Genomic DNA, 24337 nt, shown 5'->3' on the forward strand with positions numbered 1-24337 from the left:
ACATTAAAATCTGTACTTGAGAGCAGTGAGTTGAACATGACAGGGCTTTTGTATAGTTGAAATATTGATAATATCATAACAATTAATAAGGACGAATGGAGGATTCGAAGCCTCTCCCTCTCTGTGATCTCTCAATATATGACAGAAACAAGGTCTGCACATAAGATGTAACTGGTGCTATTTTTTTAAAGTGTACTCTGGGAATCTCACCTCATCCTTGTACTTGACAATGTAGGAGTAGATCTCATGTAGGGCCGACATGCTGTTGAACTGGTTAGCATGTAGGCGCGACTGCTCCGCCAGGTAGGCACTCATGTCCTGGTCGCTGATGGCGGGCATCCTGGAGATGTCAGAGTAGTACCTAAAGAGGAAGAAACAAACATCAATGGAGATCCTGACCATCTTTGATCCATAACTGTTACAAATAAGACAAAGTGACACATGCTCTTACCTTTCTACCCAGTTCTTATAGTTGGGGATGTCTTTAGCATAGAGCAGCTTGTTGGAAGGTGAGTCTTTCCCTAGCTTATGCTCCGATGTTGAACAGGAGTCCATAAATGTCTGCGCCACCACAGACAAGCAGGCGTCTGTGATGCTGTTCTTATGGATGTCAAAGACAAACTGTGGGTTCTTGATCACGTTCACCCAGAACCGCAGAGGAAGGCTGTGAGGATTGAGGAAACAGAGGGATGAGGTGGAGAAAGACAGAGGACTCATCGAGCTGTAAAGGTGCAGAGAGCACTGCAGTCTGAGTGATAAAATACCTGAGGCAAGCCAGACTGGAACAGACTGAATTTTCTGCTGCACTGTAAAGCTGCTTCTCTGCTGCCTTTTTATTTCATACTACAGCATTTTTTCATAGAGCTAATGAGACACAATGCAGCTACTTATTACTCCAAAAGATAACCTTTCACAGTGAACACACACACACACAGACTCACCAGTTGCTCTTCCACGTGTGCCGTACATCAGAGTCTGATATGGAGTGTTTGTCTGCCTGCTCGTCTAAGAAATCAAACATATACTTGATAGCGAGAGGCAGGGCGCTTCCTCTGTGTGCTGTGCTGAAGATGGTCTCAAACAGGTCATCCACAAACTTCTGGAGCGTACCCTGAGCAAGAGAAACAAATGAATTATCTTCTTTATATTATTTGAGCTGCATTAGGATAAATTAAATTTCATGTTTCTCTACCAAAGCTGTTTGGAACTATCTAAACTATCTAAACTATCTAAACTAAAAGCAGAAGATTTTGGTATGTTATCAGAATGATGGGTAGGACTGTGAGGAACTGAGCTGGCCACTTGCAAACAGCCTCTGCGTGTGTATTCCTCTCTGTCAGTGATGGTCTGGCTGAAGGCAGTAGCTGTCAGGAGCAGGTGTGTGAGAGTGACAGTGCTTTGCTTTTAGTACTCAGTCTTTCTGAGAGTCTGTGATGGTGCTAGTCTTGTTCTTTGCAGTCTTAAGATTGGGCCCAATGAGAGTTCAACCTGAGGCTGTTCTGCAATGTTTTTCACCACATCACACAACTCTGCTGATTCTGAATCCTCAAAAACTCCTCCGTAGTTTAAAAGATTTCATATTTCTCACATGCATTTGCTTTCCATTTCCCAACATCCAGGCCACCTTTCACAAAGCCTTATTTAAAGCAGCCAGAAGTTAAATCTGCATTTTCCTTTTCATTCAAGCATACACAAATCAGCTTCCTAAACACACAAAGCTTTGGGGGCGGAAATAAATATGAACAAACAGCAGCGCTCCAATTTTCCTCATTGTCTTCGCCTGGCTTGTGATTCCCGTTTGAGGTAACACTGACGCCGCTAACCTCGCACTTTCCCACCTGGAGCTTGAACAAAGGAAATCTACAGCTAATGAGTGAAGCATCAGGGGAGAGGAAGGATCAGGGTGAGCTGAATATCCAAGGTAGTTAGCGCTTGCAAATGAGAACAAAAACCTGACAATCAACATAGACTGTACAGATGATTGCTAGACGCTGTGTTCATTGGAAATTAGTAAAGCTTGTGAGTGTTTGCAAATAGATTTGGAACAAAGAATTGGGTCACAGTGCATCCTGTTTATCGCAACTTTTTTTGTTTCAATACGACTTTTCACAAAACTGTGTCTCGATGGTTTGTTGTTTGTTTGCTTGTGGAAGTTTGGTTCTGTGTTTAAGTGTAAAAAACAAAAACGTATATTTCATAGCATATGCAGATAATAAGCTATTATAAGCTACTCCCAAACATGCAAGGAATCACTTTTAGGCACCAATTTTTGTTAAGTGTGAACACAGACACACTGTATTCTGAGTTAATTAACACCAACAAATAAAGCCCAACTGGATGAACTTTGTTTTATTCAGTTTATTTTTTGATTTGCACTAAATTAAAAAACATCCCAGGGGGCAAACTGTATCTGTTATAGCACACTATTGTATGATATTTATATATTTTTTTTACATCTGTACCTGTTTCTATTTCTGTTACGGATATCAGGTTTTGCTCAATCTATTCTTTCCATCTTGTACTTTACCATTTGTCTCTGTTTTTTTTTCTTTTCTGTATTGCCTCCTAATAAAAATATTGAAAAAAAAACGTTCAAACGTTTGAGTTCCATTTTCTTAAAACTTAAAGGAACTATTTTTTTTTTTTAGCAGCATCTGCGATTGTGAAAAATTCTACATTTTTTATAATCTAACCTGTTGCCATTTTTCTGTAAATAAAATCAATTGATTTGGAAGTTGCGTTGGGAGTTGTGAGCAATACTGTAAACAATAAAAACAAAGTGAATAATATAAAAGATGTATTTTCTTCATTGCTGTAAATTTACAAGGCTGTCATGTTTAACTGCAGGAGTGCACTGCTAAGAAAAAAAGTTGAGGTCACAAAACCAAGTTTCAGATATTATTTTTAGATTGAAGGTTAACAATAATGTGGGCGTATCAATACTACATTTACTAAACTTCAACATTTTGTTAATATATTAGTATGAGTGTTTATAAATGGCGTACTTCAGCTTCAATCGTTCTGTTTAGGACACTTCAGGACCTAACAGAAGACTAATCTGACCAACTTTCTCGTCGCAAAACATTACAAACCTCCCTCAGGTAAACATGCTGCACTGCACCAGCCTCAATAGCTCAGGAATATAAAACAGTCTCAGGGCTGAAATGGCCGTTTCACAAAACATTTTAACAGCGCTGTGAACTCTGTCACACTCTGCTCGATGGCAGCTAACAGCCTAGTCGGGATGAAAAGCACTCAGGCTGACCATTGTTTCTGCAGGACATAAACACAAACTCTGACTCCAAATAACCCTTCTGATCATCATCTGAAGACACGGCCCGCACAAAAAACCCAGAGCACAGGTCCCACAGAGTGGTCTGGAGAAATCTGGTGAGTAATGATCGCAGGGTAAAGGCCCAGGCCTAAAAGCCCTCAGGCTGCCAACAGAGGGCCCAGTAACACCAAGAAAACAACTCAATAGTCAAAGGTCAACCTCCTAATTAAGACACACACACACTTAACTTATGCATATGTGTGTCTTTGTTCAAAGGTTATGAAAAATGTTAATGAGCTTTGAGAGCACCACCAAACAAAGGTCAGGAGTAGAGGCTGCTGGTGGAGAAGACAGATGTGGGGGAGTAAGGTTTTTAAGGGCCAAAAATACATAAATATGTGTGTGAATCTACATCTTCTGGATACCTTAGTGGCCAGCAGTCTGGTCAGGTAGATCTCAGACACCATCTTGCTCCCTCTGTCTCCTTCCCTCTGGTCTGAGTGGTCGTGGTTCTTGACCAGGTGCCAGAGTTTGGTTCCACTCTCGAGGTCGGGGGTGATCATAGGTGTTCGTGAGCGCAGACTGTCTGGACTGCTGGCTGTCCTCAGCATGCTCTCTGGAGAGGACACAAGGGTTTAATGAAGGAGACAAAATTAAGGACAGATTAGACAAACAAGGAGTTTTATTATTATAACAGAACACTTAAGTGACAGTGTGGATCAGTAAAAAAAAAGTTAGTGAAAGTAGGGTGAAAAAATGCTCTACTGAAGCTCTTTGTGACACTGAGGTATGTGATTATTTTCTAAAATAGTTTATTTTGTCGTTTGCAAAATTTGCTGATATTTTGTCATATATTTGCATTTTGATCAGAATGTATGATGAATCATATCCAACATAAACAAATGCAGAGCCTCTGCTTAAGAGTAGAGAATGTTATTATATTAATAAAACCTGATGACTGTATAATGTTTTAATCATTGTTTCAAGAAAAACAGGCTGAAAATAAGTTACCTGGGAATAAATTCAGAAAAATAAGAAATCTGAGACAGCTACAAAAAGAAAAATCTCGGTGGGAAGTTAAAAGTATTTCTTAAAGGTGACAGCTTCTCCTGCTTGCATGTCACTCTTGCATTTCAGAATAAATTTGTCTGTCACTCTCACTCCTTCTCCTTTCCTCCCTCCTCCCTTTTGTTGGACAGTGATCCGCTATTTTTGTGACACACAGCATTACGCTTTCACTTTGAATGCTTGTCACTTCCATGACAAAGCAGGAAAGGATTGAGAGGTTCAAAATGTCACGAGAGAATGTGGACCAGGGAAATATGAGGGTAAGTGTGATGGGGGTGTTAGTGGGTATTTATGTGTATGTCATGGAGGCAGAGCTCAGGAGCAGAGTTACTGCACACCAGAGACAGATGAAGGAAATAGAAAAGAGGGATGGAAAAAGTGGGAAACAGAGGTCTACTTCACACTTATCCTTCACATGGCCCAGACTGTATGTGGCATGCCATGTTTGCAAAATACAGGCTACTGTTTTTACACACAGTCAAAAGAGATCAGACAGAAAAAGACTGACAAACAGAGGCAGACAGATGAGGAAAACTTTGTAATTCTCTCAAAGGAGGCTGACCAACAATCCAGCAGGTCTTTAGCTGAATCCCAGTTCATCATACCATTTAAAAGACATGGTACCAGAAGTAAAATGAAGAACTAGTGTGCTTATGAAAAGGGTGAGGGCAATGTTTCCCTTGAAGTATCATAACTTCAAAGATACAAACAAAAGCAAAAATAAAAAAAAGGAGATAGTGAAGGTATTTATATATTGATCAATTAATTGATTTGTTTTATCACAAATGAAACTTCAAGCTATGACAGTTGATGAAACACACATACACTTTTACACGGACATACACACACAAGCAAAACACACACACACACCTTCTCTCGTACCGTATCGGCTGAGAGACTTGGTGAACGTGGAGGAGTTGGAAATGTTGTAGGCCGAATTTTGCTTAGGCACCAGGGCGATCACAGAGCCGTCTGTCACCTGAAACAGGATTTTAACCATTGGTTACTATCAATGCCTGAAAAGTTCAGTCCAGACTTAACTCTACTTAACTTCACAAAAAGAGAAGATGCATCATTCACAGTGTTTTGGAGAGCTGAGTTGTACATACTCAGCACAAAGCATCATGGAATTTCTATTTACTATAGGCGTACCTGGTAGTGAGCTAGTGTGTTGAGTCTCTTCCAGTCATTGTCTATCTTGGTGGTGACGTCCTCGTCCTGGAGGATGATGCGAGCCATCCTACCCTGCCTCCATTCTGTCAGACAAAAACACAAAAGGGACAGAGGTAAGGTTTAGCAAACAAATTAAAAAAAACAGGTATTTTATAGAAGAACTCGTCAAAAACTCAAAGGGAAAGTCAAGATGTTTTTCTCTAAAGATCCAGACAACAAACTTCATTGAGTTAGTGAATGAAAACACATGCAGTGTCTGATTTTTCTGACTTTCAGCTTCTCACTTCAATTTATTTCTCTACAGAGTTGCCTCTTCTGTGTGAGGGGCACCCTCCAGCTTCAGAGAGCCTTTGAGATGACTCCAGATTTACCCCCCTGCGGTAGAGCACCTGTGCTCTCAATGTGTGCTCTGTATGTTTCTGCTCTCTCTCCTTACCGAGGTCCATGTCGGATGCCTTTGGTCTCTGGGAGTAAGGTGTGCCTTTGTACACGGCATCCAGGAGCTTCTCCTTCACCTGCGTCACTGTGTCACAGTTCAGGCTCTTCACCATCACCTCTGGAGCGTTCTCGTTCTCTGGGTTCACACAGTGCAGCGTCTACAGAGGCAAAGATCAGAGGGAGGCGGTCACGTTTAGACCAGAGAGGCAGCAGAGAGTGCTAACTATTGATTTAAGGAAGCATGACCCTGCGATGATTTCTGACCCCAAACTGACTCTTCATGCAACAGTTCAGAATCAATACCCAGCATTGGTCACTAGCATGGTTTGGATTGTCAGTGCTGTGAATAAATGCCAAATGATCACCGATGCAGCAAGAGCATGCTGTGTTGGTTACCTCCACATTTATCTACTGTTTGAACTGTGAGTTCCCATTTTTTATTATCTTCTGAAAATGAGAGTGTGGCCCAACGTTCTGTGTCTGTAAACTCCTGTATTGTGGGATACTGACCAAAGTCTTGTAGTCTATCTGCTGTCTGATGAGTTTGTCCTCGCTGAGGGAGTAGCGGGCCTCTCCTGTGATCGAGTCTATTGGTCCCTTCTCCATCTGCTGCTTCATGGCACAATACAGCATGAAGAGAGGCTCACCAGCACATTCCTGTAGGCAAGGAAAGACAGACAGCATGATGTAAGAAAATGGAGGCAGGTCCAAGGAAAAAACAGAGAAGGGGAGGTAAAAGGAGAAAATCACAGGTTGTGTAATTCATCTATGCATTGTGCCTAAAAAGTAGAACACAAACTGCTTAACTCCAATTATGTTTCTAATTTCCTTTCAGCCAATCAGAGGCTGAGCGGTAAATGACAAGGGCACGGGGCATGGTCTGTGTTGGCTGACAGCTTGCTGGAAACTAATGGAGAACAGCACACGCACACCATTTTTCTGTCAGACACACTCTCCAGTCGCTCCCCTGTGTCTCATCTTTAGGGAAAAAAAACTCCCTTTGTAAATCTCTGTTAGTGTGTGTGTGTGTGTGTGTGTGTGTGTGTGTGTGTGTGTGTGTGTGTGTGTGTGTGAGTGTGTTTGTGTGTGTGTGTGTGTGAGTGAGTGAGCAAGGAGGAGAGGAGTGCGAGTGTGAGTGAGTGGCAATTGATGGAGGAGTTAATAGAAGGTTAACGACTGAGGGGTAAAAAACGCTTGGAGAAGCACTTTGGTGTGTGAGACGTGTCAACCAGGCAACGAGCGCTGGGATGTTGGGCCTCCATCTCTCTTTACACCTCTTTTTACTCACTTGTTTTGCTGGCCTGCCAAGTGATCGCTGCCTGCTTCCACAACTGCTCAGTTCTTCATTAAACAGTAATCCTGGTTATTATAGCTTGGCTATTGTTATCTTTGATATCAAATGATAATTTACTCTTTGTGTCATGCTGTAGCTGTTTGTCACCTGTTATCTTGAGTGATGAGGCAATAACCCTGACTTTTTTTTTTGTCTTTTAACAAGCACTTAATTCTGTTGTTTCAGACTTGAGAACACAAACTGCATACAACAAGAACATATTCAGCCCAATTAATGATTTTTAGATTATAAAAAGACTAAATCTGGTTTACTCGACTTCTTTTACCAGAGCTCTCTGGTACTTCTCATAGTCCTTGTCTGGAGGACTTCACCTCTTCTTTATCGGTGGTATCATTTACTGGTGTATTGTGCCCCTCAACGCTCAATCCGTATAGGTGGGAAGAGATTCATGGTGCCGATCTAGGACAACATTTCTTTGTCCTTTTTTTTTTTTTTTGTTTTTTTAACCATCGCTCTTAGCTACTTGATTAGAAATGTTGCCTCTGATGCACTCGCTTTTTTTTCCTGCATTACCAGCAGGTTATTATTTAACACTGGTATCGGTCGATACCAAAGCGCAGGTATTGGTATCGGACTGAAGATAGACTGTAATTTCATTCTCTATCATTTTACTAAGCCCATCTACATAATGTGATCTGAATTTCACCATAAAATGAATGCCGAAAGACGATAAATTCACGCCGTCCATCCTCTGATGTGCCATTTTATCCTCTGAAGCTGAGAAAGTCTATCCCCCAGTCCTGCCCTTCCACTCTTCAGGCGAACATGTTCATGCATCAACACGTCAGTCATCTTGGTGAGCTGTCAGATGAACTCTGTGGGATAATCTAGCACTGCCTGCTTCCTGTGGAGAAACACGGCACACAGGCTGACGTCCTCTAACAGCATACAAAGCCAGTGTAGCGCTGCAGCTCAGGCCTTCTGTCTGCTGCAGACGGCATCAGAGTGGAAGTGAAATCCTCAATCTTAATGTTTATGAAAGGCTCATCTGTGATATACAAGTGACTGCAGTGTGTTTTTGACTTCAGCATCCTGTCTCCACTTTCCCAATACATTCTTTCTTTCATTTAATTACACCTAAACAGATACATTTCCTACAGCATCCTAAAAACAGAGATCTGCAATTAACCCAAACCAACGTGAAGCCCATCTGCTGCAGTAAGAGGAACCACGTGTTCTTCCACTCTCTCAAACAAGCCAGTGCACAGGAGGACAACTCAACCCTTCGAATAAGGTAATGGATAAAAGGATTTTTCCTCTTACTCCTGTTCCCTTTGGTGAGGAAAAGCTTCATCCATTTCCTCCCTTTGAACAACGACTTGACCTTTACCCATCTCTATTCACACCTGGCTGAACCTTGAAATTGTTCCAAGCCTTTTCTTTGGTGTGACCCTTAAAAAACTCAGGGGGAAGAGAGGTGCTGAATTGCAGAGGTTAGATAAAAGCTGGGTTGGTAACCTTGCTGCTAGCTACAGCCTCAGTGCTCAGTTTCCCAAATCCTTCAACTTCCCTCTTTCCCTCTCCCTTACAACTTCTCCTTTTTTTCCCCATTCTTTCAAACTCCCTCACCTCGCCCTAACTCTAACCACATTCTCTCAACATTCACCCACCTTCTCTTAATCTTCTGTTTTGTCATGTCTGAAGTTCATAAGCACAGCTGTTATGAAGCATTCCAGCTATCTCACTACCCCGTCTCTGAACCCAACTCTGGCTGTCCAGTCCCACATAGGAAGCCAAAAAACACACATGCATGCACACCAAGAACAGACACACTCTCACACACACAGATGCTAACTGGGACCCCCCGGGCTTGGCTTGTTTGCTGTCCACCAGAATGTGTGTCCTGGTGGGGGCTTGAAACCCCGCTGCAAACCGATTAGCCGCAGCCATGTTTGAACGTGGAGAATGCATGCGTGGAAACAAGAATTTTAGCACCGTTTAAGCCTCAATAATTCTCTCTGATTCCATATCAGAGGGAGGAGAATTCAAAAGGAGAAAGGGAACACACAGACAGACAGACGGATGGACAGAGGAATGAGAGAATGCATTTGTGTAAGATCTCTGGTTTCCTCTTTTGCTAAGCCCCAAAGCTCTGAAAAAGGGACACAAACACACAGGCATCCATACAGTTACATGCACGCACAAATACACACTTTTCTGGCTTTATAAGAAACCAGCAAGAGACACAAAGAGAGGACAGGTTAGTGTGACGGACCACAGCGATCCCAACAACATGGCCAGCTGTGTGAACAGCACTTCAGACTGCAGATCCCACAATTTAGGGAAAAGGGGAATTTACCACATAAAAGACAGCGGTAAGGGATAGGTAACCCACTGCTTCTGCCTTATCTAATGCTGCAGCTGTGAATGTTTGTGAGGCATTTTGATTTTGCCAAACAGCGGTTGTATTAGTGTTGCTTCAAAAGTTGTGTGTGTCTTGCTTGTGTGAAAGACAACTTTACCTTGAGGAACTTGTAAAGCAGGAAGGTGAACCAGTTGGTGAGCATCTTCTCAGCGACCGACTCCGTCCTGGGAGAGAGATAAAAGGAAAGAGAAGGTGAAGGTGAGAGGAAGGCAAAAAAACACTCCCAGAAAGTTGATAAACAAAGAGACGGAGAAAGGATGGGAATGGAGAAGGAAAGAGAATATTAAGATGAGAATTTATTGTGCCAACATGAAAAACTGCAGACAAGAGGAGGTTTTGGAGTCTTTCCAAACCTATGCCTCTGAGTCACCAAGCAAACCCAAACAGCCCCCTCCCCCCACTCCTCCTGACCCTTATGGCTATGACATGTGTGCATGAACCAACACTTTCATCATAGTGAAGAGAAGGCATTTAAGACACGCTCACACATCAAAGAGAACGCCCGGCATTATCACCCGTCATGTGGTTAGCCTTCAAACAGCCGGTCCCTTTCCCTAGCTTTCCTTGATTTGCCCCCTCCCTCACAGGCAAACAAATTAACTTGGCAAAACAAACCCCTCCATTTCTTTCATTGTTTCAACCCCACCATCACCCACACAGTATTTCCCCCTCCAAACAAACACACTCGTCTTCATTAAAAATACAGCAATTAGTATAATTCGCTAACTTCTCTCGTTAATCACAAACCTGCCGTGTAATGAGGGGAACCTCTGCACGTGCATGCTCTGGAGCAAACACACGTGAACAGCCGGCGAATGAGAACGGGGCAATTAAAAGGCATTGTAATTACGGACTTATTGCGACTAATTTGTTAAACAGCTGAAAGGGAGACCGGCAGTAAGGGTATGTGGGGGGAAGCAAGAGCGATTACTTCTCTTTCTCTGTCACCATCCTTAGACTTGCCCCTCGCTTCCTACCATCCTTCCTTCTCACATTAGAGAAGCAGGAAGACTGCTTAATTACAATGCCTTGTTTGCTCTAAGATGAACAGTGGAAGCATCAAAGCTAACTGGAACTGGTCTTCTGCTGGTTTTAACTGGGCCACATCCTCACGCTTCTTGCAGTCATCAGCCTGTCTGCCATTAGCAAGGCTCGAGGTACGAAAAGGGGAACCAGGCGAGCACATACATTTTTTCTCAACTTTGACAAGAATCAGAGTTTTACAAAGACAACTGAGGAATAGTAAAGGAATACAGATAAAGCACAGGAAACTAGGCCAATGATCTGGTGAAGGCCCGTAGCAGGAACGAGACGTGAACTCCTACGCTTCCACAAGCCTCCCTGTTTGACTGTTGAGTGCTGTTTGATGTATGTGGAGCAATTTTTTTTTTCATGCCTGTCAGCGAAAAAAGTGGATGAAAGATGAGGCAACAGGGAGCAGAGGCACAGAGTAGGATGGAGGCAGTACACCTGGACAGAACACGCTCTTGGGCACTGCAGGACATGATAGTGGGCGACCTGTACAGCACTTCATTCAGGAAAACAACGTCCCTGCTCTCACTGTTTTAACGTTCTCAGACAGCCTACTGCAGCAGAGTTAATGCAGCTTTCCTGGAAGCAAACATGGAGCATGAACCTATAATGTTCCCTGCAAACCAAACACAAGAGCATAATTTTACCATAGGGGACAAAAACCCACATTTGAGCAGACTATTAGTATTTCTCCAGGGCTTCTCTGTGAATAAGTATACGTTTATAAAAAGGTTTCAAAGTAGATCTGTTGCTGCAAAGAGACAAAACAGAGTGAACCATGTGTAGTAATTGTCAAGCTTATTAACGCCAGCTCCTGAGGCTAGTGTAGTTAGCAGGGACAGCGTGTTGTGACCGTACACCCCAAGAGGGGATTGAAACCGGCTTCACACAGACGCACTGGCAGAGAGTCATTTATTTGATTAGATTTTTAATTAAATATCTCTCAGAGGAGAAGAAGGAGAATAAAAATACATAACTTTTTATCATTTAATGTCTAATTCCAATTTATTTGGAGTCAGGCCATTTCTCTAGCTGTGTCTTTCCTGCCCGACTGACTGTAGCAGCTCATTTTTTCCTTCCTTTTTCCCTCCTGCCTGCCTCTGCTCCTCTCTTGACTTTCTATCCCTCCTTTTCCTCCTTCCTTTAATTTGCCTCTAAACAGCCCTCTAGACATTTCACTTTCTCTGTCTGTCAATCACTATTTCCTCCCCTTCGTCTGCTCCATCCTTTTCTCTCACCACTTCTGACTTTTTCACCTCATAATCTTCCTCTTCTCTGTTGTTCCCTCTTTCTTCTCTCCCCCTTGACTTCCCTCTCTGTCTGTACCTCACTACATCCTTTCTACATCCTCTCTTTTTCTCACTTCACTTTCCCTCAGACTTTACCCCTCTCTACCTTTCTGGTCGTGTGTGTGAGAAGGAGAGAGTGGTGTGTCTGACTGCAGCTCCACTGGGGGAGTGTGTGTGCTCAGGGGTGAAATCTGCTCTGACAGGGACAAGGTTGAGAGATAGAGACGAGGTAACGTCACATAGGCCTCTAAAAGCAACAGCCCTCATCCACTGCCCTCCTGCTCCATAACTTCAGACCGAAAAAAAAACTCCAAACATTCTCACAGAGCATCATCTATCTGCTATCATCTTTTCCTATTTTAGCACCATGATTCACCCACTGCTTTGCCCTGCACGTGCATTAACCCGGCTAGAACAAATGAGGTGCAATTTATCAGAAAACAACAAGCAACCAGACTTGTTTTGGTTGTTTTCTTTTTTTAAATGGTGAAGGTGCTCACTTCTCAAGGACACCCTACACCAGTGAGCGACATGATAAATAAAGGGATGTGACCTAAAATGTGAACCCCCAGAGGGGAAACTATCTGCACCTGTGTGACATGTTTTTGTGCAGCCCAAGCTCCTACAACCCCGTTTTCTCCCCCTCTCCCTGTGTTTGCATACCTTCTGAGTAAGAGCTTAGGGTGATTTTTGCTCTCCAGGTTCTTGTCGATGAGGTCAGACAGGAGCTGTTTGAGGACGCCTGTGGCGTATTCCATCTCCCCCTGCAGTGCTGTCATGATGAGAGAAGCCACGTTGCCTCGGTCGCGCATAGAGAAGGAGCGCTGTGCCTCTAAGGTGCGGATGAAGGTCAGCAGGAAGTGCTTTTTGGTCAGCATCTGTCCGAACAGTGTCAGGGCCTTCTCCACGTTAGCAGGGACCTGGAAAGGAGGGGGCGAAGGTGAGGATGGGGAAGAGTGTGGAGGGGAAGAAAGCAACAATGGATGGAAAAACAAGTCGTCAATGGTTGTAGAGCAGAAATTCATTCCAACAGATGGAGGAAAAGAAAAATAGCATTTGAAAGGATGTAGGAAGATGACAAAGGAGAGGAATTGAGGGCAAAGAAGGGTTTGGAGAAAAAAGCAGCACAATGAGGGGAGGGGTGAAAGGAGGTAAGGTGGGAGTAAAGAAATTGGGCAGAATATTAGAGGTAAAGATGGATAAAAGAGTAAAGATCAGGATTAAGAGGAAGATGAAGAGAAAAGAAGTGTTTGGGGTCAAAGTTGACAAATGGATTTATGAGAGTGTATGAGAATAAAGAACATCAGAAGATGGCTACATTGCCGAACAGGACAACCATGCTCAGACATCATAACAACAAACATAGTATCTAAATGGGAGAACTGAATCCAGATGCATCCATTAAACATTCATTCTTTGCTCTCTTGTTTTACTTCATATTACATATGACTGTCCCATTTTCCTGTGTTTTCTTCACTGTTCCTCTCTGCCCTGGCTCTCTTCCTACCATTTCTCTTTCTCTCTCAAAGCACATCTCAGGCTTCCCCCTCTGAGGGAGAGGAACACAGGTTTAAAGTGAGAATGTGAGCTTCATGCTGTAATAAGAAATTGATCTCCCTGCTAGCGCACTACTGTGGCCTGTGATTGCCTGGGCCATACAAATGAAAATCCAATGTCGCGCTACACTTTCCCCTTGGAATAACCCTGATAGCATGAGCAGATACTGAACGCCTCAAAGCCATGTCCCAGCGGCCTCCACCTCGCATGCATGTCAGTGTGCATTTCCATGTGATCTACGTGCGGTGGTGGAGTGCGTACACAGAACAATGATGGAGGAGTGTGCACACTGCGTTACAGTGTCCACATGGACGAGGTTCATGGGAGTGATAGAGTGTTCCCTCTTGAGGAGGGAGCAGTAGAGGAAGAGAGAGTGTTTTATTGAACATGTGAACATTGCTTTTTCAGGAGCCTCAAACAGGCCCAGTCCTGTAGAGGCAATCTATCACTTGTACCAGGACGTAGTGGAGCTTCAACATTGCTTTATCCCCAAAAAAAGGGACTTCAGTCTATTCCATCAAACCAGAGCATGCCCTGAGAGTTAATTTCACCTGAGTTTTGTTTTTTTCAGACTAACTCAGACCTGAGCACTCTGTGATAAAACAGCTGTTGAAACCAAAGGGTTTCTGGTGGACATTTTGAGACAGCACAGCTTTGATTTGATCACGTCCTTGTCTTAACACAGCAAAATGTAATCAGTCTCTTAGACAGCCAATGTGCTTGTTAACTCCGAAGTTTTTCTTTTTCTTATCTGGTTTTTCAGCAGCTTTGGTTTCAATGTGACATTTAATACACACTGCTTGAAATTTTAGCTCTACTGATCAAACCCTGGAAAAAAATAACGTTTTTAAAAGCTATAAACCTTTATTACCTCCGCCAATGAGGTCATGTTTTTGGGAAAGTTTTTCTGGTTGTCTGTTAACAACATAACTCAAAAAGTAAGGAATGGATCTTGATGAAAATTTCAGGATATGTTCAACATGGGATAAGGAAGAAGTGATTAAATTTTGGAGGTGATCTGGATCATCGCCTGGATCCAGGACTTTTTTAAAGAGACTCTGTAGCATTGTGAGATAGGGCCGTTTTCACCATATGTGTATATTACTCCATGATAAATGGTCAGATTGCTTTGCAAACAATACAAGACAAGGCCACCATCATTTCTGACAATGTGAAAGTACGATACAGATCCTGGCAATATTCTGGATACTAAGATCCAGAATATGAAATATGAACTGGGTCATCATAATTTTCAACACTGTCAGATAATAAATTATGGAACAAACCTGCAACTAACACCAAATTGTAGCAGACAGTCTGCTGAAAGGGAGTTTAACATTAAAGTAGGACTAAAGTGACGATCACAATATGCTTGGTGGAGGTCTGTGCTCTATGAGCGCTTTTCTAGTTTCGCTCTAAACTTGAAACAAACACAGGAATTATTAAATCCAGGCCTCAATGTCCTCTACAACTGTTTGAAGTCTCACAAACTGTGTACACCATTGTATGCATGTGTGTGAGGCGCTCTCTACTGACCCGTACCTCCATCTCCTTGAGCACAGGGTGGTCCTCTATCCCAGGAAAGAGGACCCTCATGGCGTAGGTGCGGTAGTCCAGGAAAGGGATTCCTGCTCCATCAAGTTCCTGAGTGAGTTCATGGATGTCTGTCTGCAGCTCGGCGAAGGCTGCACGAAAGACAAGGTAGTGGTCAAAAACATACCATGAACATTGTGACAATACATGTAATTTTTCAGACATTATGTATGTCTCAAAACATTGCAAAGGAAAAAGAGCAACACAACACACCAGGTAGGTAAAAAACAGTCTCTCAGGTAAGGTTTAGCATCTCTCAATAATCAACAGTCAAAACACAATTTAAATACATTTACTGACTGACGCCTGTTTAACTTGACCTTTTGTCTATTTATCTAAAAAACAAAAAAGCTCCGGTTTTTAAAGCATCTCCACACAACAGGACATCTCCTGAAACTGTGTTTGTTGGAAAGATGCGTCCCCTATGTAACTGTGTGTTAACAACTGACTAAAGTAAGTTGCAAAACACATTCAGTTAGATATTAACATTTTACGCTATTACTACAAATGTATACACTTCCACTTATTGTTTTACAGAGTATCATTATCTTTAATTCCCAAAGAAGCAATTAGAGGACAAACAAAAGAGGTATAAAAAAGTGTGATCACAGCTCAGATGATCAAACTTAAAACACCTACAAAAGTTGAAAACCCCTTCAAAACCAGTCTTAATGAGGACTTTGACGCTTCCTGTTTAGGAGCGGGAGAAAGACAACTCAGGGGAACTTGTGGAACAAAAGATGGAGATGTGTGGAGGAGTTCCAGTGACCGGCTTCATCATGTGTTAGCTCGGTGCTAAGTGTGAAGGGAAAGATGGAGCGATGGAGGGGGAGAGGGAATGGGGGAAAGTGGTACTCGTGGCTGGAGGGGCGTTTCAGGATGAAATTGCACACAGGAACATGAGCCTGTGAGTACACACGCATTACATGCTGCCACCAAATACTCACACACTCTCACACACACACACACACACACACTTTTTCCTGTCTTGCCCCACAGCTGAACACATAACCTTGTGCCCAGATGATTTATGTGGGTGCATGTGTCAATGTTTTTACACATTTTCTATTCGCAGCGAGTGTGTGCTCTGACCCCATTCTGTACACTCCAGTGGCTCTACAAGGCACATCTAGAGGGAACAAAGGGGATCAAACAAGTTTTTCCTTCACAACCAGCACAATACTGCTTATACCTCAGCTACTGCTGTGCTTCTGTTAGTCATTACAATAAAATCCCACTGAGGTGAAAATGCACAGCTACATACGGCTCTGCTAACTGACTGTGAGCAATTTAGTGATTCCTAAAGCTGCATCCAACACACGGATACCCAACCTAGATAAATACTAAAGCCCAGACTAACAGATGGCCCATGTCATCCTACCTCTCTCTTGCTATCTCTGATTTTCTCGCCCTTTCTCTGCCTTTAAGTGACAGCACAGAGGTCACCTCTCCCTCCGAAACACCTCTCCATCTTCCTGTTTTTCCCTCTTCTTTCCCTCTTGGTGCACTTATGTAATCAATCTTTTTTTGGATCTCTAACCGGGCATTTCTTTTCTAAACTGCCCTGTATCCTTTCCGTCTCTTTTTCATCTATTTTATAAGTCAAAACTTTTGTTTATTGCTCTCAAAGCTAGTATGAGACAAAGGTTTATTTCACCTTCACAACTCTCAACCAATTAATTTTCAATTTTCTATTTACCCTTTGCAGATACCTGTGGTTATTCCTCTTTATGCTAATGTCTAACCTTTCTTTCTTTTTACTTTTTAAATGCTTTCTCAAGTATTACCTGCTTTCATACTATTTGTGCTTCTTGTCCGTAATCTCTCTCTACCCATCTCTTTTCTTCTCCCCCCTCCTTACACAGGTCATCCACCTTATCGCACTCGCTCCGTCCTCCTCCTTTCATCCATCTTGTTGTCGTCTTCCAGACAGTGGTGACAGTGGGGGACAGACAGGGTCAGGGCACCTGGTCTCACCGCTACACACCCCAGCCAATCATGATTTGACCTGTGGTGTGAGTTTATGTGCGTGTGTGTGTGATCAAAGGTAGCTGCAAGAAGGCAGGACATAAAGACTTGAGTGTCAGGGGACTAGTGTGAAGTGAACATACACTTGGAGGAGAGAAAAATAATCACTGGCTTTGTCTTTCTTTGAGCGGATGACTTGTTCACGACACTTTACAGCAGAGACACAGTAGCCACAATTACATGAGGAGTTTTTCGTTTTTCCAAATGGAATCTTTCCGAATGACTTTTCTGAAAACACTCGTATACATGGAAAGGAATATTCCAATCTCTGGTCTACATGCGCCACTGTAATCAAACAGAATAGTTAATAGGGCATGCACAGAAAATCGTTAACATCGCAAGATTTATCAAAGCTGGATGACGACAGTTTCTTTATCAGGGTGTTGCAATACTCCATATTTAAGTTTGTCGTCCAACCAGTCTTTAAATTATGATCATTTCTTTCAAAGTTTGGATCAAAAACAAACTTTGCGCAGCAGTCCAGGGCTGACGGCTCGTCGCCATTCTTAAAATTGAGGAACGTCTCTAGTTGCGTCTTATGCTGAAAGAACGCACCCTGACAACTTTCCATTTGAGTGGATACATGATACCTCAATCAGTTTGGGGAAAGGATTATTCCACCCCTGTGAAACCAACTAAATGTCGATTCAGATTGGCACTTTTCTTTCAGAATGAGGTGTATACACAGGTTAAATTCTTTTCGTTTGAGCCAATAAACCGAATGCAAGCAGAATATTTGGGTCCATGTAAACGTGGCTAGTGTGACATATCTGGCTGTTGCTGTGATATTACTATTTTCATTTAACACAGACCCTGCTGCAGGAGGTTTGCTTTGTACAATGTTTAAGTTAAGTGTCTCTTGTGTAAATCAATTCAAAGCAATTTGTTTAACTACTAAGGCAAACTACCTTTTCTGTTTGTATGTCTCATGGATGAAACTCGATCACTCATAATCTGTGGTTGAAAGAGTTTGTCCCCATTTGTCTTTGCACTTTCAAAGCTTTGATTGGTTAACTCATTTTGATGATTAAAAGCTGATTAGACGCACTGGAAAGTCTATAATTATGCTTGCAAGCATAGTCGCACAAAAAAAAAGTTTAACCCTGCTGCATTACAAAAAAGAAGTCTGTTCTGTAAAACATCTGTGACACTTGTTTTAAGACATTAAATTTTCTTTCTAAGCTAGAGCTAAGATATTTATCCTCATTGAAGCAACCCTTTCTCTTAACCTAGTGACAGTCTTTACAGTGTCACTTTCATTTGATTTGTTGTAGCAACAAATGTTCGATTATAAACACTGTTTCTTTTTGTAAGTCTTTACAATTAAGATTTAACACCTTTTGCAAATTTGTTCGGTGATGTCTTGATATTTCTGTGTTTTGTCTATGTTGTGTCTGCCAGAGAGATGCTAAAATGTCCTTCTTTGGTTTGATAACTATGACAGTACAGATCTATGCAGGGGCTGCACATTGCACTCCTTATTTGATGCAGGATTATATAACCTGAAGGTATGAACGGTGCATTTATATTCTCCATCATTGTATATGTTTTGGTAAAGCAGTACGACAAGTGAAGTGGTCTCTGAAACAAATGTGTCCTGATGATCATGGTTATCATTATTCTCCTTCTCTTTCGCCCCATCTGCTTTGCTCCGTCCTGCCAGACAAACCAGCAGCAGCATCAATAGGCTCTCACTGGATCCATGCCGTCTCCTGCCAAATGAATATATGCTAATGCACTGGTGTGTAAGTCTCTCCCTCTCCATCTCTCCCCCTGCTTCAGCTGATGCCAAACTCCTCCCACCTTACTACCCCTCACTTTCCCATCTCTGTGCCCCGTATCTATCTAACCTCCATCTCTCCCTCCATCTCTCAGTAGATGGTGGTGAGGCCAGCCAGGCGGGTTTCTCGTGGGGTGGAGAGCCAACATCTGGTGGCTGGCTCGGATCAAAGTGCTCCTCTGGAAACACACCAACACCCACACACACATGCACACACACACACCGCTGCCACCTAACAGCAGGGGGATGGTTGGCAGAGAGACAGAGGGGGAGAGACAGAGAGTAAAAGAGGGAGCTGGGAGAGAAATGGATACAACTCCTGAATGGGAGTTGTGCAGCATTTGAGGTAAGCTGCAGCAAGGGAGAGATTTACAGGAAGTTATTTGGGGACGCTGGAGTTATGTGAGGAGAAAGATGAAGAAAAACTTAGCAGGGAGAAAGATAAAAAGAAAGCAGGAGAACTCAAATACTGTGAGTGTAACTTTGTAGGTTTGGGTGATTAGCGACACACCCTCACATGACCAGATCCCATCTGAGCTCACCTTCCTTGCACTCAAGGGCCACCCTTGATTCTAGGTTGTCCATCTGCAGTTGCAGCCGTTTAAGGGTGCGGTCAGCGTCCCTCGACTTCCTCTTATAAGCAATCAGCACCACAATGATGACAAGCAGGAGCAGGCCACCACCTCCCCCAATGCCAATAATGGCAGGCAGAGTGAGCAGGCTGTCTGAGTAGATCTGCAAGGTCCCTGGTGAGTATTCAAATCCTCCAACGCGTACCTAGTAGACAGAAAGAGACAGACAAATTAAAATCTTGTTTTTTCAGCAGGTGAGAGACACAACACTGAAAAAAAAATCTGTGGGTGGTTTTGCCGCAGTGTTGGACATGTTTCCAATATCAGCCTGAAAACCTTTGCAGCCTCTAACATTCACAGCAACACAGACTAGACCAAACATTAGCTGTCTCTAAAATCAAAACTCTGCACGATGGGAAAACAGAAATATTATGGCATTTGAAAGTATAACATGTTTTCCAGAGCTGTAGTTCTTGGTGTTATGGACTACACTTGGCCTATAAACCCCAATAAATCAAGAATAATGTTACAAAATGAACAGGATGCCTATGCTAAATTCAACAAATATAGCTATGTCTGAGCTAAGACATGCAGGAATAAATTCCCCAAAACCTTTCACATATCGGTGTTGGAGGAGGCAACATCTGTGCCCATGGGCTGTGAAACACATCCATGTATACACAGTCATACATCCATATGACTTTCAACCATATCACATCAAAACAGGTCTGGCTTGTGGAGCACATGGTGGAAAAACAACACAACAAAACCGGATATATTTTCCCCAAGCTGCCTCTTTTCTTCCTTCTTCAACTGGCTTGTTTCTATGAAATACCAAATGAAGGAAGGTAAAAATAGACATAGACCTCTCCAAGCCACAAGTCATTTTTTTCTGTCTCTATTGAATTTCGATGCTCCTCAAATCCCAGAAAGGGTGCCAGCCAAAATGAGACGATCAAAAGCCTCAGTTGCAAAAGCCGCCGATGTGTGTATGTCTGAGTGTCTGTGTGTGTGTGTGTGCCCGTGTGTGTGTGAATGAATTGGGAAGAGACATGAGGAGTAATTGAGGAGATTTAAGTCTGATGGATTGGGTAAAAGGAATGTGATGAATGAATGAAAAGGCAGGAAGTGGATATACATAAAGAGAACAGCCGAAGCGGAGCGAGAACAGGAGGTAAGGAAGAAAACTGGCTGAGAGAGTGAAAGAAATGTGAAAGCCAGACGCTCCAGAGGTAACAAAAAACTCAAGAGGGATGATGAAATAACAGCCACTTGAGATGAAAAGAAAAGAAACCTAAAAAGAGGAACGATGCTCATCTGAGAATATGAAAGGCTGTATCCAAATTCCTGCAACTGTGATGGCACGCTGTATTACTCTGTGTGTAAGTTAACATGATGAAAAAGGACACATCCTGTTCGTCGCACAGTTTGTAGACAAGAATGAAAGTTTTACTCACTGTGACTTTGTGCTCTCCGGTCAGATTGGGCCATTCACACAGCAGCTGGCTGTCAGACACAGTGAGAACGCAGGGCGTCTCCCCGATAAGCACCGTGTAGTTCAGCTTAGAGTTTCCTGGAGCTGAAGGAATTAGGTTACGACCCTGGAAACAGACACAGACATGCACATGTTTCAGCTGCTTTTATAGCATTCAGCTCTGAAGTGGTCCACACAAACAGAATCATAATCATAAAGAACAAACGCAAAGGGACTCACACTCTAAATTATGAAATACTTCTGATGCTTCTCGTTTCTGATTGGCTGGCTGGTGTCTATCAGTGGTCCAGCCAGAGCTCCAAACAGCCTAAAAGGTACTTTTAACTGCAACCATGGCAACAGTGCTTCTTCCCTATACTGCCAAATAATACCTCATGTAGAAACTGGCAAAACCATGAGTTTCTACAAACAAAAACCTGGATCTTGTTTTCCATTAAGCAAGACACTTGAGGAACACTTGTGGTAATATGCAGAGAGACTGTTATGTAAAAATGTGTTGACTGTGTAAGGTTGTTTGAAGAACAATAAATAAATTCACAATGCTGCATTGCTTCTCCTACTACCTTACGCCTGCTGATCCCTTTTCCACTGTTCTATGCAGAGTGCAGGGATTTAATTGCTCTAAAATCCAGTTGAACATCTAATTTCTCCTCAATTATTTAATAGGACGCTGTTTCTGTGCTGCTCATTACTGCAGTTCTTTACCTGCAGCACAGTCAGGCAATCAGAGCTTTTCATTATAGAATCATTTTTAAAGTTACAGGGGAAGGAGGTGGGATTCTTCATTTTCTTGAACTCCATCCTGATTGGCTGAGAGAAAAAAAGGCTTTAGTTTTCCATGAAATTGCGTGATAATTTCCTCTCCCGCTCCTGAGGCTTTGAAGTTCAAGAGCAGAGGTGATACGACAAAAGACAGCACAGGAGGGTGAGGCAAAGCCTTTTTCAATGCACTCGGGATTCAAATGCTGGCTGTCTTTACAGCTTATAGTATACATGACTATGAAGTCTCTCTTCTGAAGTTATCTAATGGGAATATGACAAGTGGCACAGGAAACATGCTTTACAGATACAGCATTCATCTGCACCTGATTTTAAAGAAGGGCAGAATTTCCAAACCTTACTTTAGACAGCAGGCAAAGAAATAGCATCTTTTGTGGTTAAAGTGCATCTGGAAAATGTCAGCACTGATTAAAAAAAACAAACTCTCAAAGCAAAGAGTAGTGTGTAAACTATCTGTACAGTAATGTTGGGAGTAAATAAGTCTAATACTTATCAGTGTCTTATTCCTTATGATGAATGCAAACTACAAGGTTTTTTGCAGCGTTTCTGTACAAGATATTTGCCAGATTGTGCTTTTTACACAACTGATACCACTGAATGTTTTCAGATGCTGCTCACAAAAGGTTGACCATTTTTGCACCTGATCCTCATGAGTTTTAAAACTTTTTTCCCACATTTTTTCTCGAGCTACCTTCATGATAAGTCCCAAAAAACTTTGCTCTGGCACTGCTCACTCATTCATGTACTCATGACTTCATTCACTTGAATACAAGGGCATACAGAACAGAATTAAAAGAGAAAAGAGAAGATGACGCAAGACATGAAAAAAGAAAGAAAAACCAAGACAGAAAATTTTATCTAAGTGACAGAAGAAAGAGGGAAGAAAGAAACGTGGGAGAAGACATGAGAAAGAGCATAATGAGTGTAAAGAAAAGCCAGGTGGAGACAAGGCCAAAACAGATCAATGCTAAGAGCAAGAAGCAATTTACCTTGAGTATGAGTGGTGAGCTAGGCTTCAGCTCTAGCATGCCCGAGGGGCTCAGGGGTTCAAACACGGGATCCGGGTGGTAGCTGAACGTTTCGTTTACCACCAGCACAGAGCGCACGTCATCCATGACAAAGCCGATCTCATCAGGACTGCTGCCTGCCTCCGAGAAGCTTTTGTCAGACCCGGCCACAGAGGGCGCTAGACACACCATCACTGTGTTGTTGACCACTGTGCAGTTCTGGGAAAGGGGGAAGCATCAAAAGAGGGGAAGTGAGGGGGAAATGAGTAGAAGGAGAGAAAAAGAGGAAGGGAGGAAAATTTAACGGTGATGATTTAATTCCCTAATCTTCAAAACACACTGTGGCTGATACAAGGTTATGTGATATGAGTGATTAAATGTCTCAGTAATGACATAATGAGGAAGAGGCTGGCTTAATAACATCAGAGTTGTAATCAGTGTTGATATCATCTAGAAAATCCCCTGTGGGGCCTGACACTTATATCACTGAGCAGAGAACAAATTAGACAAAGTGGCACACAGAGAAACAGGAGAGGTCAGCTTGTAGCTGTTAACGATAGCACAGCATGGCCATAGAGAGCTCTGCATAAAGTCACAGCGTGTTACAGCCATACATTATGCTCTACAAGTCACATACGTACATGCTCAAACACAAAAGGTGTTCAAAATCACAGGGAGACAGAGCACATCTGTGTTTATAGGTCAATGGAAATATTACCCAAGTCGAATAAAATTCAGTGCAGAGAGGGGGACAAAAGAAAAAGCAGGAATATTTTTACTTTCAGCTAAGAGAAGGGGAAGGAAAAAAGGTTAGCTAAGCCCCGTGGTGCTAGGTGAAGAGAGGGGGATTTGCCAGAGCTGCTTTATTGCTGGTTGACATTTCAAAGGTTAAACTGCTAAAAGGAAATTCAACATCAAAAACAAACAGAAAATGGGCCCTTGGCTGGTTGACCGACGGGTCAGGTGTATGCGCCTGTGTCTGTCCCCGGAGTGTGTGTATCGCCTGAAAATCAGTTTTTCCACTGAGAGGGAATAAACAGAGTCAGAAAGACACCTGTGTGTCTATATTGGTCTCACTCGGTCTCACTTGCCAAGTCAAGTCACTGCTTTTTTTGTTATGTCAATAAAAACTGTGTGTGGGTGTCTGGATCCAACCACTCACATTTTCTGACTTGCCAGCTCCATACTTGGCTCTCATTTTGGGCTCCTTGATGGTGGCCAGATTGGTTCCCGTGATGGTCAACATGGTTCCTCCACTAAAAAAACAGAAGAAATATAAAGACTTATTGAAGACACAGTTCAGTAAAACACAATTATAGCATGGTACTGGGAAAAGACAGGCAATTCTATGTGCAGTTTGGTGTCACATGCTCATGTATCCCCTGCTGTTCCTTTTCTTTCAGGGTCCAAGAGCATACACTATTCAGCAGCCTATCAGTAGAGATAAATGTTAATAAATCTGTTCTCTGTGGGAGCCAAGAGGGCCCTCCAGTTGGCGATTTACCATTAGTGCTTGCTCCTGCTGTAGCCCT

The 24337-nt window shown here is 42.7% G+C and overlaps 1 protein-coding gene across 4 annotated transcripts in view; it reads right to left on the reverse strand.

Annotated features, from left to right (window-relative positions):
* plxna1b (plexin A1b) overlaps positions 1-24337 on the reverse strand; it is a 219433-nt gene that overhangs the window by 4081 nt on the left and 191015 nt on the right. The window contains exons 17-31 of one of the 4 annotated variants that reach the window (XM_074679135.1): positions 23968-24061; positions 22788-23024; positions 20981-21124; positions 19494-19728; positions 15093-15235; positions 12657-12913; positions 9770-9836; positions 6464-6610; positions 5952-6111; positions 5495-5598; positions 5225-5321; positions 3700-3890; positions 942-1111; positions 452-664; positions 211-361 (exon numbers count right to left, since the gene is read on the reverse strand). In XM_074679135.1, the coding sequence (XP_074535236.1) occupies positions 211-361; positions 452-664; positions 942-1111; positions 3700-3890; positions 5225-5321; positions 5495-5598; positions 5952-6111; positions 6464-6610; positions 9770-9836; positions 12657-12913; positions 15093-15235; positions 19494-19728; positions 20981-21124; positions 22788-23024; positions 23968-24061 (2410 nt within the window). Of the gene's footprint in view, positions 1-210; positions 362-451; positions 665-941; positions 1112-3699; positions 3891-5212; positions 5322-5494; positions 5599-5951; positions 6112-6463; positions 6611-9769; positions 9837-12656; positions 12914-15086; positions 15236-19493; positions 19729-20980; positions 21125-22787; positions 23025-23967; positions 24062-24337 lie in introns of all 4 variants that reach the window. The other 3 variants (XM_074679116.1, XM_074679125.1, XM_074679107.1) reach the window with 3 other exon arrangements.

This window comes from Halichoeres trimaculatus, unplaced genomic scaffold, assembly GCF_033239565.1.
Source record: "Halichoeres trimaculatus isolate MK-OKI-2021-1 unplaced genomic scaffold, fHalTri1.1 fHalTri1_scaffold_1, whole genome shotgun sequence".
In the NCBI taxonomy this organism is placed as follows: domain Eukaryota; kingdom Metazoa; phylum Chordata; class Actinopteri; order Labriformes; family Labridae; genus Halichoeres; species Halichoeres trimaculatus.